The following is a 20,351-nucleotide window of genomic DNA, read 5'->3' as shown; positions in this document are numbered from 1 at the left end:
AGACTCGTAATTTCTGCTCGCTCCATTCCATAAATCAAGGGATATTTTTTTATCAAAACTCAAATCATGTAAAGTTTGTCCCAAATTTTTAAAATTATCAACTTCTATAGTGTTAACCCAATCCTATTAGATACATTATGAAATATTTCTTCAAGTTATATCTATGTACTAGTATTATAATTTTTGATGGTTTCTCTATAAACTTGTTCAAACTTTATATTGTTTAAATCGGGTAAAGAAGTGTCATTTCCAAGTGTTAAACGTCACATCATATCATATCGAACACATAAATATTAATTCATGTACGTAGTTCTATAGGTAGGTCTAGAAGTCCAGTGTCTATGTAAGAGAAGTCTTAACTGAAACTCTCTTGAAGATTCAAAACATATCGTATTTTTCTAGCAAGTCAGTACATGTATTGTGATAATTTACTGCAGTTAGGTTGCTATATATGTCTCCACTTCTTGCCAAATAAAGGATACTAAGATAGTGACTATGTAGAAGAAATCCGACTCAAATTTGGATGTCCATTTTAGGTCACCTTTCCGCAAGATCAGGGACTGATATAAGATTTCACCACGTGGCGTGCCAAAATTCACAAGCAAAATTAGCTAGCTCATATGAACCCAACAAATCTAGTTCAGTGTAAGGTTTTTGAAAAATAAAACACTACACCTCATCATAGCTTAATATAAATTAGGGAGAAAATAACGTGGAGACAAAGAACGAGATAAAAAATGGCTTAATCATGGAGATCAGAACCGTACTTCTATAGGAAAGCATCCTGGATAGCGAAAAAGATCGATAAATAAAATAAAAAAGGAGAATGTGAACTTTGGAGATGATGCAGAAGATTTGGAAACTCTAGCAAATGGTCATTTTAAGAAAATGTATAGCAAAAAAGAGTAAATAATGGATGATAAAAAAGATAGACCATTCGATGCATGGCTCCGACTCCGATACACTCATTAAATATTACAACAGGAAATCAAACAAGACTCATAATTTCTTCTCGCTCCATTCCATAAAAGAAGGGGTGTATTTTTATTGTTAAAAGTCAAATCATGCAAAGTTCAACCGAAATTTTAAAAACTATCAACTTCTACAGTGTGAAATCAATCTTATTAGATACATTATGAAATATTTCTTCATGTTATATATATGCACTAGTATTATAATCATTGATGGTTTCTCGTAACTTGTTCAAACTTTATATTTTTTGACATTAGGAAAAAAAGTGTCATTTCCAAGTGTTATTTTTCATGTCAAAGAAATATCACATCATATCATATCAAACACATAAATAATATTTCATGTACGTAGTTCGGTCGTAGTTCTAGAAGTCCAGTGTCTATGCAAGAGAAGTCTTAAGTGAATTGTCAGTCTTTTCTTGAAGATCCAAAACATATCGTATTTTTCTAGCAAGTCAGTATATGTATTTTGATAATTTACTGCGGTTAGGTTGCTATATATGTCTCCACTTCTTGTCAAATAAGGGTTACTAAGATAGTGACTATGTAGAAGAAATCTGACTCTGATTCGGATGTCCATTTTAGCTCATCTTTGCGTAATATCAGTGACTGGTCTAGGATTTCACCATGTGAAATGCCAAAATTCACAAGCACAATTAGCTAGCGCATATGAACAAAAACAATCTAGTTCACGAGTGTAAGGTTTTTGAAAAATAAAACACTACATTTTGTGATATCTTAATATAAATTAAGGAGAAAATAACGTGGAGAAAAAGATCGAGAAAAAATGGCTTAATCATGGAGACGAGAACAGTACTTCCATAGAAAAGCATCTTGAAGAGCAAAAAAGAACGAGTAAAGAAAATAAAAAATGAGATGTGAACTTCTGAGATGATGCAAAAGATTTGAAAACTCTAGCAAATGGACAACAAAGACACCTTAGTGGCACGGGGACTCATTGGAGAACCAATAGAACAAAAGGTGAACTAGCACACTAACGATGAACTCACGCAAGATTTCACCTAGGAAGAGATCAACACTGCCCTCCTCGGAATATAGGGCCCTTATAATCTCTAGGCATTGATGGATTCATTGCCCGCTTTTCCCAAAGAAATTGCAGGCTCTTTAAGTAAGAAGTCATAGTTGCTATCAGAGGTTTTTTTTCAGGGAAAGAAGTTTTTTTCGAAATGGGGGAAATATCGCCCCAGCTTCTGCATCCAAGGGATGCACACGGCTTTTTTTATTAGATTATTCACAACACCTTACAAGAGCAATACAAAAGAACAAACTCGAAGCCACCTCGCTAAACCTACAGAGGGATGAAGGGGGTGACAATTCACCAACTCACATCATCCAAAAACCAAATGCCTTCCCAGGCCGCCCAATAGCAGATGAGAAACACATCCAGTCAAGCAGACTCTCAGCGCACGCCAACACACACGCCATAGAAGTTGCTACCGTCATCTTCCTCGACTCCATCTTCAAGAGAGATCATCGCATTGGGCATGCCAGGCCTGCTATCGATGCCGCCACGGCGCCAGACGACTCCACCATCCTGCGCGCGTCCAAACACTGCATCCGTCTCCGAGACACCACTTCACCATGCCGCGGTGACTCGACAACGCTGACACAGCAAAAGCACACCGCTCCACCTCAGCACCACCACCATCTGTTGTCTGCTCCAAAAACGATGCCCCCAACAGGTAGACGGCGTTGCGCGTCGCCATCGTCCGATCCGGGAGACCCGGGTCTAGGGTTTCCCCTGGAGTAGCCCAGGCGAAGAACGCAGACTGCATAGACAATGCCTTCAACATGGTAACGACGAACAGCGCCGCCATCATCCGCCATGACCGAAGTCCGGGCCGGCTTTCACCGGCAGCTGCGCCTCGCCACCGGGAGCTAGGCGACGGATCGCGAGATCCGCCAAGGCTAGCCACACAACTAGCCGATCTCCTCTGGTGAAAGAGAAGACCACCACCGCGGTGCCACGTTTAGCAGCACCCGACGCCCGCCGCCCGCCACCAGGTCGACGCCGTCCCCGCCACCCAGGGCGACCACCCTTGGTTCCGTGATCCCAGACCTGGAGGATGAGCAGCACAAGATCCGCCCCCATCATCGCCCGCCCGGCGAGGCCGAGGCGAGGAAGGGAGGAGGAGAGGGCCGCGCCACCAGGAGGGAGCAGCACGAGGTCCGCCCCAAACACTGCCCGCCCGGCGAGGCCGAGGCGGGGAAGGGACGAGGAGAGGGCCGCGCCGCCAGGTACCGGGACCATCCCCGCAGCGCGGAGGCGTGCCTCCATACCGCCGCACCAGGGGACCGCGCGTAGATCCCCGCCACCCCCATCCCCGGCTGCGCCAGGCTTCGCCGGCGGCAGCCTCAGGGGACGGCGAGGAGAGGGGAGAGGGGTGGGGACGGCGGCGGCGGGGGGTTAGGGTTCCGCCCCTAAGTCGCCTAGAGGAGACGACCCGGGGTCTTCAAAAAGATCTCTGAATGTGGCGGACTCAGGGAAAGAAGTATGCCCGCGAGATAAATAAAACAATCATCATCCTAATACAAAAGAAGAAGAACCTAGAAACTTTTAAGGATTATTGACCGATTTCGTTCTACAATATTGTCTAAGTTGTTGCAAAGTGCATCTGAACATATTGGGACCACATCTAGAAGGCCTGAGATAAGACATGCAAAGCATCCCTGGAAGAATAAAAACGGATGACTCTCTAATATCTTTTGAGTGTTTCCATGCTATACAGAAAAACAAGAGCGTAGATGGAAGCTCTTCTACAGGATGGATCTCTCAAAATACATGTGTGCATGTCAGCTTGTGTTTTGCCATTGCTAAATAGCAATGGGTGGGTACCTCCCGTTCCAAATTAGTTGACACAAATTTTCTCCCCAAAATGAACTAACCTTTACTAGGCCAAATTCGATCAAAAATGCGTCAACTAATTTGGAACGGAGGCGCTGGTAGAAATAAAGGCACAACAGGAGTTCGCAGCTAGATTGTCATGCACTTCTCAAATCTCTCACTAGGCACTAGTACTCTAAAGTATTGACACGCCTATGAAGAATCCGATGTCCTTTGCTTCACAGAGCATGAGAAAAAGCACAAAGCAAACCCAATTTGCTCCCTTTATTTCTTTCTTTAACAAAAGCAAAGCATATCACATTTCTTAAACCGAGTGCTCACCAGGGCAGCCGCTTTTAATCAATAGAGCAAAATGCACGTCCAGCAGACACTCACCGAGCATATCACTTCAACTTCCTGAGCAATCCTGGTAGCCGCTAGAGAGCTATAGCTGTACCATTCAACCATGTCTTCAAGCTCAGCAAGAGAGGTTGCAGCAGAGAGCTCACGGAACACCTGCAGCGGCTTCGCCAGGACCGTGGCGAGGCTCCCGGCCAGCATCGTCCAAGGGCTGTCGAGGTCGATACCTCGCCGTGCTCCGAGGAGCCGCCCACGGGGCGTCCATGTTCACCAGCAGCAACCGCCCCAAGCGCCTCCACTTGCACCTCCTTCTCCTACTCCTCCTTTTGTCCCGGAGGAGCTCTACTTCTTCAGCGCATTAGAGCAGCAGTACGGCAGCCACCACCCCTTCTTCTACGGGTGCCGTTTCAGCGAGGTCCTGGGGATCGCCCGGCGAGAGGGCAAGCACGTGTTCGTGTACCTCCACGAGCCGGACCACCCGTACACCGGGCCCTTCTGCCGGAGCACCCTCTGCTCCGACGTGGTGGTGGAGTTCCTCGACGCCAACTTTGTGTCCTGGGCAGCGGTCACCGGCAGAGGAGAAGGGTCGGGCATGGCCGCGTCGCTGCAGCCCGGCACCTTCCCGTTCTGCGCCGTCGTGGCTCCGGTCTCCAGCGAAAGCATCACAGTCCTACAACGGGTACGAAGCTAATTTAACTGAACGAATATGGAGTTATGGACACGCTATCAAGAAGCAGATATACAACACTTATATGGACACTAGATATGCTTACTGAAAAATAAATTGGTCAGATACCCAGATGTCTTGTACGTGTTTGTATGATAACAAAATAGTAGCACATACCTTGTGTCCTCCTTGCAGGTAGAAGGGCCAGTTACGCCGTCAGAGCTCGTGGAGATACTACAGAGAACCATTGACGAGCAAAGCGTGGCTTTCAGAGCCTTGACGGCCAACGAGCAAGCTGCAGCATTCAGAGCCTCCAGGGCTGAGGAAGAAGAGAGGAGAAGATCGGCTCTACGAATAAGACAAGAGCAGGACGCCGCTTACCTCGAGTCGCTTTGGAAGGACCAGGTAGAAACAATATTATTGCATGTCTCTGCTGTGTACAAATAATGTACATGCATGTCCTGCTTCACATGTGTATGAGCTTTGCCAATTCAGGAAAAACAAAGATCCACCAAGGGTCTTCACGAGGGAATCGTTGTAAAGCCAAAGGCAAGCCCGAAATATCAATGTCAAGCAGCAACAGAAACAGACAAGACAACTCAGATTAGAGCACCGACGCATAAGGAAACTGCGCCTTCACACAGAAATGAAGCAAATACCAAGGTAAGAAACCCGACCGAGTCTAGTTGGTACGCTGCCTCTAGTTGGTACGCTGCCGATAGCATACGGCGACCACATCAAAGGTTGAGGTTCAGTTACTTTGCCAACATGTAGTGTGCTCCAGTTATGCATACAAGGGGGTTTGCTGAAAACTGCTTTTAAGCATGTCAAACATATATCAGAGACAACCATGTAGTAGTTTGTAGTAGTGAAAATTTGTGCAATGAGACAACTTAGATTATAGTCTTATTATAGCAGCTTCCACACAGGCAATTATAAGACGGTGTCGACCATTTAACATCTATACTGATTTTTGTGCAGATAATGATAAGATTTCCCAACGGCCAGAGAAGTCAGCAGGGTTTCCTTCACACAGATACAATAAGAGAAATCTACAAGTATGTCAATTCCTTGGGCATACCAGGAATAGGCCAATATCAACTTGTGCGGAGCTACCCAAGGAAAACTTACGGACATCAGCAGCTGGCAATGACTCTTCGAGATGCAGGTTTCCATCCAAGTGTGACTCTGTACATTGAGAAACTTCAGTAAACATGTCATAATCACGAAACCAGATACAAATTTGATGCAAATGATGTAACACAAATATTTCTTGTCTGGATAGTTCCGTTTGCCACAAGTCTTAACAGCCACCACAGTAGGGTGACCCATAAAACATCATGTATGTCTTCACATACATGGTTTACAACAGAGGAAGTCTGATTATAACAGAGTTCACGGCACCATGTCATGACCCTAAATCTCAAAGGATACAACAATTACATCTACAACACAGGTAGAATTGTAATCATAGTTTGACCAGAATAAGCTGATGGATCTCACAGCCTGGACCGCACCGATACTGCTGGGGAGCTTGCAGCCAGTGTCTCCTCCTGATCGGATGGCACCTGCAACGACTCTGACTTCTGCATCTTGTTTGAAACTGACACAGACCAACCGCAGTCTCTCACAGAAAAATGATCTTCCACCTTATTATCCATCTTTAGTAAATCTGCAATTCTTCGATTATTCTGCTGCGTTGGAGGGAGCTCTTTCAACATCTTCCTAGCCACTTCAAGTGATTGCAATTTCTCTTGGAGGTTCTCCTCCAAAGCTTCATAGGACTCCCGACGTTCATGGCGGAGGGACGCAAAACGCTGCCTCTGAAGAGTCAACACATCATCATAATTGATCCCCATAAAAGTGGCAGCCTCAGCACCTCCACCGATTGCAGGATAATCTAGTTCGCTCCTCAGTCCGGGCTTCATGGGTAGAACCGTGAATGGAGTTCCTTGAAACTCAAGAGGGAAATGCATCCTCATTGTAATAACTGCTAGCATTGCCGCATCCTGTAAGGCGTCATAGAGATTTTTGCGTGTAGCTTCCACTATAACCGACCAACCGGAGCGTTGCTGCAGCCCTTCTATTTTGATCCATACACGACGTCCGGTCACCTGCTCATACCATTTAATCGGCTCGTCAAAAAACCTTGGCTGAGAAAGGCTGCCCAGGTGGCTCAGCGCAATGCCGAGGAACCATAGCCATCCACCTGAAAATTCATCAACGCTCATTCCCAGTCGGTCCAGTCCCTGCAGCCAACAATAATTGGGATCAGTGTCGATACTAAGTGGTAGGAAACTAAGCTATAGCAGAGAAAAAGAAGGCATAATTTGAAAGCAGTAGTGGAAATGTGGAATGGTCGTATAAACACGCCTATACTCCAGAACAATTTTCAGATCATGTCCGACAGTTTGCAGGAAGTGCACATGCAAACAACTGAGGTAAGGTACATAGATCACCAAATGTAGATGAATGGACAATGTCAACTTAAGGAAACCAATAATAAAGGAGAGTGGTATCTAGATCACCACATATGGTATACCTGAAATTTAGAATAATCATCACGCACTGAAGAATGTTCATGCGTATGAGATTGCGCCAAAACTACCATGTTTGTAATGTCTGTTCTACCTATCTGACCTTCAGCTGACTGAGCCTGGTGTTACAACAAGATGGTACAGTTAGAGGAGTAAAACCATTTTATATAACAAATAAACATGTTGTATGTCGTAATGGACCACAATTAATCTAGTAATGTGATGTAGTATGATCAAATGTAGTGATTATAACCTTAACATCAAAATTATTGGAGTAAATTAAACAACCCCACATGTTCTGTATCACAAGTTGCAGAACCCCAGGTATATTGCGGAGTGGCACATAATTGCACAATTACGGTCTTGTAATTTCAACGAAACCACAAGTAATTTTTATTTTGTTTCAAATCTGACTCACATAGTTGTATAACAATTGTGTAAGTTAATTTATACCGTCAGCAATATAGAAGTGATTACACATTTAATTTTTCAAATACATTATTAGCCCTTGTCAAATCTCAAGTAGGATTGAATAATTAACTAACATAATTATATGTCCAACTAAGAACTGATTAACTTGAATAAAGTACAATTTGCAATTTAGAAGGCACTGACCTGTTCAAACTCAGAGATCCGACCACGATGTGGCTGCCAAAGGGGTGTGGCAAGACATCAGTTCTACTGTTATGCAACTCATAAAGTGGTGTACGGAGTTGGTTCTAGAACTTACCATTTGTGGATGCTGTATTATTCGAGACCCTCCTATTTCATCATCATAAAGAACATCCATACAGAGAATTAATCTGTTACCCTGATAAAAATAGACCAAGTATTAAGTGTTTCAGGCAGAAGATACGAGGATCAACACTTTAAGGAAAATCAATTAGAAAAATATGTTTCTTAGCAAATAAGTTTTTTGTGCCCTCTGCCCTAATGTTTCCATATGATCTTTAGGTATAGAGATAAGAAACTAAGCTAACCAGTTCTTGTAAATATTCGTTGGATTGATGCGTGGAAACATCGTATTGTTGTTGAAACAGACTTTGATGCAAAGCATGACAAACATCCATCTCTGGTGGACCTGAAACAAAATGCATTAGGGTTAACTACAGAGTGTTTGAGTCCCATTGGACACCATAGAGTGCAAACCCTTTGTGACCTATGCATGCAAGTTCTGTAGCGGACAAGGTTTTGAGTAAATGGCATGTTTCATTTTAGGAAGTAGGAAAAGTATCAAACTTCAGGGTGTCTGTTGGCTTTCTGTATTTATGAAGTATCTTCGAAGTTACTAAGAAAATTATTACATCTGTTCCGAATGTAGTATGTTTTTGAAAGCTTATTTAGCTGTCCAAAACATACTACATTTTTTAACGGATTTCTAAAACATACTATATTTTTTAATGGAGGTAGTAGTATTAGTAGCATATCATAGTGGAAAGAAGATAGAAAAAGGCATCTTGTATTCCAGTTCAATCATGTAAGCCAAAAGGGTACCGATAATCTATATGGAAAGGAACATGATCAAGCAAAATTTGATGCAGATTCATCAGTTAGATTGAATTATTGGATGTTTCAGTTTTATGTCATGCATTGACATAACTATAAATATTTAGAATCGCATCAGGGTTGAAACTTGCCATCAAATTTGGGCATGAAATTCATGCTAGTAACGCTACCAATTTGCGCCAACTCATGAAAGTGAGGCTTGCTCCCGCTGAGTTCAGCAAGAATTGAAGTTTTAAAATTTTCACCGCAAGTGTATCCATGATGCCCATTAACGAAGTCCTGCCGATGTTCAACTGGAATTAGGAAACAATCACAGATACACATATAATAGTGGGGACTGGGAAGAATAACCTTTATGGTTGTGATAGATCCCTGATCTAGCTCGATCTCATTCTCATCGCCTGGAACTGTTGATAAAGGACCATCCTTTACTAGATGAAGAGAAGCTTTCCGGAGAATTGCGGTTGCTGAAAATTCCATTTTAAGCTGCAAAAGAATTATCAGCCTAAATTTCTTCAAAAAAATTATCAACCGAAAACATGGGTAGATTAATCATAATTTCCTGCTGGATTTGACAATACTGACCACACTGAAGTAAAACAAATATGCAAAAAACTTGCAAAATTTTCTGGTTAAATAATGAGCAAGTGAATAGACTTTGCACAAACCCGAGTTTCCCAATGAGATACCATCCATAGTTATAGGGTCCACCATTTTACCAAACTACTTACCTAGAAGTATAAATCTTGACCCTTGGCTGTCAAGATCTAAGTATAGGTTTTTTTTCCCGCAAAAAAACTGCTATAGCCAGTAACTATATATGTCAAAAGTAGAAAGTCTTAAATGAAATTATATCCTCGAACTATGGAAAATCAACAGCTAGCAAGCTTTAAGTTACTATTATTTTCATACAAATCAACAAGTAGCAAGCTTTACACTTTCTGAGATAGATAAGCTAACAGATTTAGCCACTACCCAAGTACCCATATTTTTTGTAGAATTGCATGCACCAACTAGTTCAACCAAAGGTCTGAACAAATGTAGAAAGGCGAGCAACGCACTTATCCTTCAACACACCGCCTCACGTGTGGCTCCCACATGCCTAAACGTAGATCAAAAGTAGACATCGGACTTTTAATTTTAAAATGTGTGGTAGTTGGGTCTTGAACTCAAGACATTGGCTAATACACCAACCAATTTAGCCAAAAGTACAAATTGATGGAGAAAGGTGGGAAATGGTCTTATACTTGAATCAAAGTTAAAAGGTTGACCTGAAAATTTATAACTTTGGATCAAACATCAATCAAAAATCAGTTGAAAAATTGAAACAATTCCTGGACTTGCACCATAAAATGTTCTATCTGTTGGCATCTTGCCATGCATAAGTTCATTAGAAATTGTGGGTGAAACTCCCAAATTTCACGAGTTTTTAACTTCAAAATATGATTTTTGATGTTTTGTAAATGGCTCCCTGGAGCTCGGCTTCCATTTAGAGTTTCCGTCATTTGTGTCATGTACATTCCTCCCACCTATATTCACTTTCAAGCTATGTGTAATTGTATTTCCATATCCTTGTATTTCTGTTGGATTTCCCCTCTATAATGCATAAAGGATTAAAGGCAGAGCTCCTACCGTTCACGAAAAAAAGCTATTTGCCAATGGTAGAAACTTCAATTGGTGATCCTTCCAGAGGTACAAGCTAGTGATATACTCTCTCCACCCAAAAAAAAAAAAGCTAGTGATATACTCCCTCCGTCCCAATGGAGTACTATATTTGATATAACCAAAAAATGTGAACTAACTGGATTTCCAATTTAAGAACGTGTATATAATCGCTTGAATAAAAGAAGTGTGTGTAGTACACATATGGTATTAATCTACCGAATTTTGAGAAATAATTAATTTTTCTTGCAACACACAAATGCTATTTCCTGCAAACTAATTTATTGTACATAGCAAGGAAGAAATCATTTCAGTTTTCTGGAAAACAAATAAATTCTATTTATAGAAGTTCACTTGGTTATTTTATACTCCAAAACAATATTATTTCCTGTCAGTCCAAATGCCAAAATTAGCATCTCGTTATCAGTTTGATAATCAATAACCGAGAACCTGTCCAACTTAGTCCCTTTGACTTCCCTATTTCATCACATGTATGTTTTCATCCCCGACTAGTCATATGTCTTCTGTTATCTTGAATGAAAAAAGCCTTTATTAGAAAGAGGAAAATAGCTTAGGCAAACAAATACTCCTATCATTGAGAGTGCACTTGGAAGACCCGGTAATATATTGTCTTTGACGGTGGACATTGACTATCTTCCTGAGCTTGCATGTGACCACTTTGGCAAGTGGTTTGCCTCAAGGGCTCCCATCTGTGACCGGTGTCTACGGTTCTGCCTATAATCCCTCCATAGCCACTGGCCCCAGTATGTATTTCCCTCCCAAAAAATCACGTTTACATGTCAAATGAAAGCTTCAACCCAATTTTGGGTTAACAGCAGGGGCGGACCTACGTAGGGGCGAAACGAAGCACTGGCCCGCCCATGATTTTGCCCAGTTTCCTTTAAATTGGTATCCCAACCCCTTTGAGCTGGCCTGCCCATACATTTGCCTATAGTTCCGCTGCTGGTTAACAGGGTTAACACTCAAGTGTGCGAGGATGCACTAGGTATGGCACATTCGATATCATCCTCCTCACACACATAGGGTGCTACCTGCTTCATTACGTCTAACATTAACCATACCACATGTTCAAAACGCAATCATAATATAAATATGTAGATCAACCATACAAATAATCGTTTCACGTGAATCCTAAAAAAAGGATAATAGAAATTTAAGAGCAACAAATGGATGCGGCCTAAACAAATTGTTTCACACCAATTTCCTAGATTCCCAGATCTACCACTGAGATCAGAAGGAGATCAACATACGAGTACCTGCCTGGACAGGGGATACCGGGAAATGAACAAGACACCCTTAACCCCGTCCTCCTGCCAACCCTCCCCAACGTCAACCCCACAAAAATGAGATCTACCCAAGCTTTGCAATCGAAAGCGAGCTGAATTACTCAACATTCGTCTTTTCTGGAGATCGGCGTCGAAAAATGGTCTAGGGTTTGGCTCACCTCAGATTTTGGGGAGTGGCGGAGGAAGGCGTCGGCGAGTGAGCTGAGTGGGTTGGAGGACGACGATCCCGGCGCCGCGCAGACGGAGCGTCCCATCACCAGATCTCGCAGGCCCATCTCCGACCGACGACCGTCGTCCGTCTTCGCCCTTGGTGAAGGCAGTTACTGCTGCTTCGCTCTGTGTTGGTGACGACGGGTTCGAGGCGGCGCGATCGGGGGTCTTTTGAGTCAGTGGTCGTTTCCTGGTCCTGGCTACGGCTATTTAGAGCAAGATTAGTAATAGAATCTGCAGCCGGCTATAGAGCCATGCCTTGTCACATAGAGCTAGCATATAGTCGAACAATACAATAGATTAGCTATTGGGGAAAAAAATCCTATGAGACCAGGTCTATTTTCTCATCAATATAGACCCGCCCAATCACACGCCACGTGTCCTCGCAAATCTCAAAGCATCCTTCTTCCCCAAAGTCTCCTCAATTTCCTTTCTCGTCAAATCACCGCCGTATCAGCCAACTTCTATCTTCACAAGAAAATCCTGCGAGGCATTCGTCTTCCAGAGCGACCTTCACGTTTACGAGTTCAACAAGGGTCGTCGCCAAAGGACCATGACTCTGCGATCTAACGGGACCCTGCAGTGGCGTCGGCTGCCGCTCACCAAAGCGACGGCGCGGAAATAACTCTGCGTGGCTGATGTAGCTCCAGCCAGTCATCCTAACTCAACCGATAAAGCCACAGCAACGGCAAGCAGAACACCCAACCCCCATGGATATGTATTGGTGCTTAATGGAGTATGGAGGAGTCGATTCGTGAACAGCTGCTACTTATTTTGCCAGTACACTCAACCTGCAGCACGTGAGTACTTAACGGTCAAGGCTTGACCTCCCCAGAGATTGGTTTTGGTGAATGTCCTCACGGGTGATTGATTTTCATTAATTTTGACATAACTGATTTGAGAGGAAAAACTGGGAAGAGGCCTCCGTGAAGGGGGAAGAAGGAAGCTTTGAGATTTAGGAGGACACGTGGCGTGTGATGGGGTGGGTCTATATTGATGAGAAAATAGACCTGGTCTCATAGGATTTTTTTCCATTGGACTGGCTATTAGAGAAACTTTAGCAAGTATTTAATTGTTTGATGCATGCATGCTATAGGCCGAACGGTGCATGCCAGCAGCTTTTTCTTGGATACTATGCTACAGCCGGGCGATGTGCCAAGCGCCTGCTCTCCTCTCTCTCTTCCTTTCTCTCTCATCCAACTAAGCTTTTGATGAGATGGCAAACACTATAGCCTGCTGAGTAGGCATTGTTGTACTTGCTCTTATACGCGGAAATTAGGGCTCCTTGTTCGATGCAACCCACGTGGCAAAGAATGGGATGAAGCGTCTGAAATGCACGAATCTCGTGCAAAAATATTTTGAGAATTTTAACAAGAATGGGCTCGTAGGAGCAGGAAATGGAGAATATTCGCACGCTTTCAACGAAGCAACAATCTCCACCGAAGACTTTAATCACTTTATAACAGTTTGGTGCCGCCGTTGCTCCAAACTCATAATTCATGTTTTAGAGTCAAACGTATCATCTTGTTCTACCAAGTTTTCTTAAAAAAAATATTAGGACTTGGGCATGGTTAAATTAGTAATGCCTTAACGGCAAATACGAAGTATTGGAAGATCAGCTTATAGGCAACTTACACCGCAAGAAAGGAACAACAAGAAACACATCTTGGAGGCCGAGGCCCTCGTCCATCCGCTAGATCAAACATTGGAGAAGACACGCCGAGAAGGTACGCCAGGAGAGAGAACCAGTCTTCGTCTTCACCTCGCAAGCCGTCGAAGTATAGACATCCGCTTCTGCCACCGAAGAAGGACCCTACCTTCTCGCCCATGGTCGATGGCGTCGCATCGTCGAGAGGAGGAGAAGCTCCACCCAGAGCACCGAGGTCACACATGTCGGGCTGCCCAAAGCAGGAATTATCACGGAGTTCACCTCCGCACGAGAAACCCGTAGACATGGTCGTTGACTGCCGCATTGATCGCCATCAAGACGCGAGCTTTAGGACTGAAGTCACTAGACGAAGACACGGCTGAAAGGTTGGCATCGCAGCCACCACACCGGGTCAGGACACAAACACCAGGAGCTCGAAGCAGCCATACGGCCATGTCGCCACAGAGGGGATCCCTATCCCCTCTCGCCCAGGCTCGAGGGCGCCGCTCCGCCAACGACACCGAAACCACATGGCAGAAGAGAAATCAAGCGAGGTACCGATGAAACACGGCACCACGACACCACAACAGGGATGGTGCCGCACCCACCAGAACACGTAGCTCAGCACCACTCCTCCAACCCAAGACGGCGTCTTCAGCAAAGAAACGGAGCCACCGCACCATAGCCACCAAATCCGAGAGATTTTGGGTTTTCACATGGGACGAGGAGGGGAATGTATACGCACCTCACTTGTGCCTCCAGAGAGGGGAACGGCGCAAAGTGTCGCCGTCGTGACTGCCACCGCCAGTCAAGGGTTTCCCCCGGGCCAGAGCTCCCATTCCCACCGCCTGAAGTTGAAACCCGGCAAGAACACCAGGCCCCATCAGCCTCGGGGTGGGAGCCACACACAGGGAGGTAGAGCAGTAGCCTCCGCTCCCTCGCAGCCCGTGCGGCCAAGAAGAGCATCCCACGGCAACCCTACCGTGGGCGATGTCGCCCTCACCTTGAAGATCGTCGCCTCAGAAGCCTAGGCTCTCACCGGGGAGACCACCCTCCGACCACCACCCTGGTCCAAGGCTGCTCCGACCAGAGTAGATTGGAATAGAACGTGCCAGCCGAGGTCCCGCACCGGTATAGGAGAGCTCTTCGCGGGGGTCCTCCACCTATCGCCACGCAGGAGAGCCGAGAGCCTAGATTCACGCCGCCCCCTTCACCGGCGTCGCGAGCTTGGTCGGCGGCGTCTCGGGGGGCGATGAGGAGGGGGAAATGGAGGGGGAGCGGTGGTGGCCGAGCTAGGGTTCCGCCCCCTCAGTCGCCTGGAGGAAGTGATGCGAGGAGAGCAAACTGGTTTTCAAATACCCTTGTTCTACCAAGTGACTCGAGGTACTAATGAAATCCGCTCAATAAACACCACCTTCATACAACACACGAGGAAATGTCATAGACTTGGGACATAGAGCTCAAGTTAACAATACTCCCAATTGACTGAAACTGCATGTAATATATTTGGCCGTGCCATGTGCTTCTATAGAGATTCAAGGAGGCAGTTTATTTGTTAAGTTATTCGTGCATGTAGGCGGAAAATGGTGGCTTGAGATGTGGGAGAAGTGCCCACATGGTGCGTGTGTACGTTTAGTGGGTATACCTTCACTGTTGCTTTTGTGATGCCTACATAAGGCATTGTATTCATGTTTATTTTGCAATAAGAATGAGAAAAATGTAACCAGGATGGTTCCAAGGGAGAGAGTCTGAGCAAAGTCATGATTTTTCTTGCTTGGCTATGTGTATATTGTGTGTGCTCATGAGAAAGACAAGAGCGATTGAGAGATCGAGTGAGAGGTAGAAGAAGAAGGAACTAAGAGATTCAGTTCCAACACAGCCCATGCATTTTACTTATCCTATATAACTAAATAGTTCATCCCCACTAACATATTTCTCTCAACATGCAACATGTCCACATCAGCAAACTGCCACTTCAGCAAATCAATAAATTGTTAATTTCGTTTTTACACATTTTTTCCAGTTTGGGCTGCACCCATTCTTCTCCTCTTCGCCCCTTCATTATACCACGCAATACTGGAAACTTGCTCTCTGTATCTTCAACGCATAGTACAAGTCTTTGATGCATGTGCCTCTTCCCCTCCATGCCATAACCTTTAATCTACTTCCGTTACATTTCTTTACTCGCGTCTTCTCTTCTTCTCTCTTTAGCCTATATAAGACTACCTTTCCTGCCTCCATTTTGCCAATGCATATGCCTCCAGCCAGAGCATAGGGTCCAATAAAAGTCCTGCTTTCCAAGTTCCAACAGCCTGGAGTTCTGATAGGATTGTAAACATTCCTCTTGAACTGAACTAATTGAGATTACAGAAGTAAATTTGTCTACAATCTTTCGTCATCCTGCTCCTATAGTTGGTAAACTCCTGATCTTCCTTCTCCTCTTATCTTCCTTCATCTTTCATGTTTTTAGTTTGGTAAGAGCTTGATGAAATTCTAACGCAAGCATGTGATTCCTAGATTAGACAACTTCAAGAAATACAGAGAGTTATTCTTTTTGGCCATATTTTTTGTGTGTGTGCATTCGTTAAAGAAAAATCTCACTTGGTAGTTGAATCTTACTGGGGTTGCATTGCCTTCTCTTAGCAGGCTACAGGTACAAACACAAGGGTGCAGTTCTTCGAGTTAGCAAATCGACATTATCGGAATTATTGGTTATTGATGCTGAATATATAGGAATCTAAATAAATGGCAAGTTGTGCTCAGAGTTGAGAGCATATAAGGGATATCTTCTATGACCATTAGCTTTTTAACACTGGTTTACAGAGAAAGCTCTAGCCCCACATGATCATTTATCATCAATCTATTTGTTTCAGATAGTATGGCCTTCCAATAATTCACACATGACTTCTTCAACTTACTTGATCAAACTAGCCATTGATATCGATTGAGATTTTGGTCCTTGGGATCTTCGATGTTATGATGATATAAGATTATTTGATCTCCTTTATAATCCAATGTTTGTAAATTGTATCCATTTGCTATTTTACTAGATGGTGGTCTAGAGTACGTTCCTCTCAAGCTGTGCAGTTGTCACCATTAAAAGGCGATCTGGCTTCAACTAGATGGAAGATCATCAAAGAATCAATGAATATGTATAATAAAAGTATGTATTGTCCCATTATTATTATTTTGAGTCACTGAGAAATATCAAGGCGTAAATTACATGACTGAGAATATAATACTCTTGGAATTTTTACAACGGCGGCCTATAATTTATTAGAACTATTATAAGCATTTAATCTTTTATTGTCCAGACTTTTGAGAGAATCGTGCAGAGAGCTATATTTTGAGTTTATGTATATCACGGGCTATCAGACTCATTGTAATATGAACAGACCTAAACTGAAATTATAGCTAGAACAGTATGGGTACAGATTTGTCTTCAATGGAAAAGTACAGCCAGAAATACGTTTGCTTCAAGACCAAAAGTAAATGCACGACCTAAGATAAGCTGAGTGTGCATTGCTCATTGTTTACATTGCACTATGCAATGTCTAAAAGCATGAATAGACTACGGGTGTCAAGCATTATTTTGGTCATAGCCCTTAATAAATTTACATATACCTACAATATTCAAAATGTTAGCCTCATGTAATTCAATGACATCTCCATCTCTACTTTCTATGTACATAATTCTTACACGCATTTTATGAAATGCAAAAAAGTTCCGCCGCAACGCGCGGGGAATTTTCTAGTTGTATTAACAGTTCGATACTTTTTTCTGGATCGGAGAGAGTATTATATATAACAGCCAAATTGGTATAGTATGAATCTAGACAGATCTAACAATAGTAATCAGTATCATAAATGTTCCTACTATATTATATAATATAAAGTTGGTCCAATTTTAATGAGTTTGACTTACTATAAATTTTAAATTACACTTAATCGTAGACGGGGTGATTCAAAACATAAAAAAAATTAAAAAAAATTATCCATGAAATTCATAACCATATTGTACATATCAAATTAAAAATCAATAATACAACATTAATTTTTAGTAGTAATTTACGCAAAAACATTGTGGTAGATATACTCAAAAATTATAGCGTTAATACTTATATTCATATAAAATGATATAAACAATAAAATAGAAATACCAATTATTTGAAAAGGCCACCCTGGGATTTCGATAAATGCCAACTTTTTAATAAGTTGTGGAGAAACATTTTGCTTTATGGATTCGTACGAGAAATTTAAAAAAACATTCAACATATCGCCCGCGCATGTGCGCGGGCCACTGTGCTAGTTATCCCTTAGTAAATGGTACACATATCAGGTAAAACTAGCCCACAAAGCTGATATGGTTGCCCCCTCCCTCCCCCCCCCCAAACGATTTTTTTTTTGAAAGGAATAATGTAGGGGAAGGTCCTATAGTGAATTTTCTTTTTTCGAAATAATAAGAATCTAAATTTGCATCCTTAGGAATTTGAATCTAGGCATCCACTTTCCTAACCAATTGAGCTAGGCTCTGGTCCAAGGTTTGTCACATGGCCTCATAGGTCTTGGAGGATGTGCAAATCTCTAATGCGTAATTCAAGTATAAACCTCCACGGAAGCAGTATTTATAGCCCATCTCCTTAACCCTTAGCTTAGTTTGGCCGAAACATTACAAGATATACGGTCTTATATGTAATTGTTGGTACATGTGTTTGTAACTTCTATGTCAAGAACATTGCCTTGTAACTTCTATATATAGATCAATACAATGCACCACAATGTGCGGTTTCCATATTCTTACATGGTATGAAAAGCAAAACTCGGCTAAAACCCTAGATTGCGCCTGCCGCTTCCGCCGTCTCTCCGAGGCCATCCATCTCAACCCTAGTCCACCACTGCCATGACACAGAGCGAGGACGAGTGCTCGCTCGCTGTCGCCAAGGAGTGTGACACCCGCAAGCTCGCCCTCTCAACCGTGCCGCACATCGATGGATCGGTCTCCTTCTTCCTTGTCACCCTGCACGCGCAGGCCATCTGCCTCAACAGCATCAAGGGTCACGTTCTTGTCACCCTGTCACTCGACACCGGCGTCCACATCAATCGGTGCACCTTCTTCTGCGCCACCTCCCGCAAGTATGGCATGCTGGATCACCTCGACACGACCCTTGCTACACCCATGCCAGAGTGGTCTCTCCTTGACGCCATGAGCATCCTGTGGATCTATGGATCGGTCTCCCTCGAGATCCTTGGCACCATCAGGACTCCGAAGACCCAACCGTTAGGGATCTCTAGAACGCCATCAACGATCACAACATGAATTGGCAGCTCATCCTTTCCACAGAGCTCAACCAGATCAGTCAAGGGGAGCTGACCATGACCAACTACCTCCTCAAGATCAAAACCCTAGCTGGTGGCCTCGCCGATCTCAATGCCCCCGTCAATGATGCGACTCTCATCCTCCACTGCCTCAATGGCCTCGTTGAGAAGTAATTGCTGAAGATACCATCTCCCTCATGGTGTGCATCCCCCTCCTTTGCCCAGTGCCGCTCGCTACTCACTCTTAAGGCCATGAAGCGCAAGCACCAACGCGGTCACACCGCCACCACTGGCAACTCCAACGCCGAGACCCGTGACACCGCGGCCCAGACAAAACCTGGCAAGAAGAAGACGGAGGATCCGCCCACCTCGGGTGCCCGCTGGCCAACCCCTCAGCTTCCCTGGAATGGCGCCATCAAGATGTTGTCGTACTCCTCGGTGTGCCAGCGTCCTTGGACACTGCCCAGTTTACATGCAGCCTTTTTCTCTTTTTTATTTTTCATTTTTAGCTGGGCGCATCATCGATGTCTTAGGACATCTTATGAGTATTTTTAATATCTCTTCGTGATATTAATATATTTTCTTTAACAAAAAAAGAGAAACTGCTAAGACAACACATATGAGAGCGCCCGCGTAAGATAACTGCGCCTTCATACCAAACTGAAGCAAATACCAAGGTACGAAAAAAAAACATAAATCTTTGGAATCATATTGAGTAATTTTGCGGACATAAGTCCTGGCTGGGATTTGGGTACAAAAAGAATTGGGAGTTGATAGAAGATCTGGTGCCTTTTAAGAAGACATACTATTAGCGTCTTTGAGGCGTTTTATGATTCTTGCTGGAAAAAGTCATCTCGGAGATAGTGTGGCGTTCCTGGTAGTAGGCGTAGTAGCTGGAACTGTGATTTATCTTCAGTCTTTGTTACCTGATGATGCCTAGTGTTGCTGTCACGGGTTGTAATAAAATTTGTTGAAGCTGGGGGCTATGACCATCATTCGGAAAAAATATCAACTTGTACGAAGCTACCCAAGGAAAACTTATGGACATCAGTAGCTACTAGCTAGAGAGATGACTCTTCAAGATGTAGATTTCTATCCATATGTGATTGTACATCGAGCAGCTTCAGTACACATGCTATATATGATCACAAAACTGGATACAAATTTGATGGAAATGATGTAATTCAATATCTATAGGTTCAAGCATACGGCTACTTTCAGGATTTTAGCACCATATACCACAAGTCTTAATAAGTCTTAACAGCCAGCACCTTCGGGTGTCATAGTCTCAGAGCCCAGATAGGTCTTGCACATACATGGGT

General features: G+C 43.5%; 2 protein-coding genes across 2 annotated transcripts; one reads left to right on the top strand and one right to left on the bottom strand.

Moving 5' to 3' along the window:
• Positions 1-4,211: 4,211 nt before the first annotated feature.
• LOC124655321 (plant UBX domain-containing protein 10-like) lies at positions 4,212-6,237 on the top strand. The gene is made up of 4 exons (XM_047194236.1): positions 4,212-4,855; positions 5,039-5,248; positions 5,339-5,506; positions 5,825-6,237. The coding sequence occupies exons 1-4, from the start codon at positions 4,283-4,285 to the stop codon at positions 6,053-6,055; spliced, it is 1,182 nt and encodes a 393-aa protein (XP_047050192.1). The 5' UTR covers positions 4,212-4,282; the 3' UTR covers positions 6,056-6,237.
• LOC124656197 lies at positions 6,230-8,450 on the bottom strand. Its single transcript, XM_047194984.1, has 5 exons — positions 8,361-8,450; positions 8,111-8,191; positions 7,996-8,028; positions 7,386-7,499; positions 6,230-7,092 (listed from the first exon to the last, which is right to left on the bottom strand). Exons 1-5 carry the CDS (start codon positions 8,448-8,450, stop codon positions 6,343-6,345), a joined length of 1,068 nt encoding a protein of 355 aa, XP_047050940.1. The 3' UTR covers positions 6,230-6,342.
• Between the last annotated feature and the right edge of the window lie 11,901 nt (positions 8,451-20,351).

Source organism: Lolium rigidum, chromosome 5, assembly GCF_022539505.1.
Source record: "Lolium rigidum isolate FL_2022 chromosome 5, APGP_CSIRO_Lrig_0.1, whole genome shotgun sequence".
Taxonomy (NCBI): domain Eukaryota; kingdom Viridiplantae; phylum Streptophyta; class Magnoliopsida; order Poales; family Poaceae; genus Lolium; species Lolium rigidum.
This window is presented reverse-complemented; position numbering and strand designations above follow the sequence as displayed.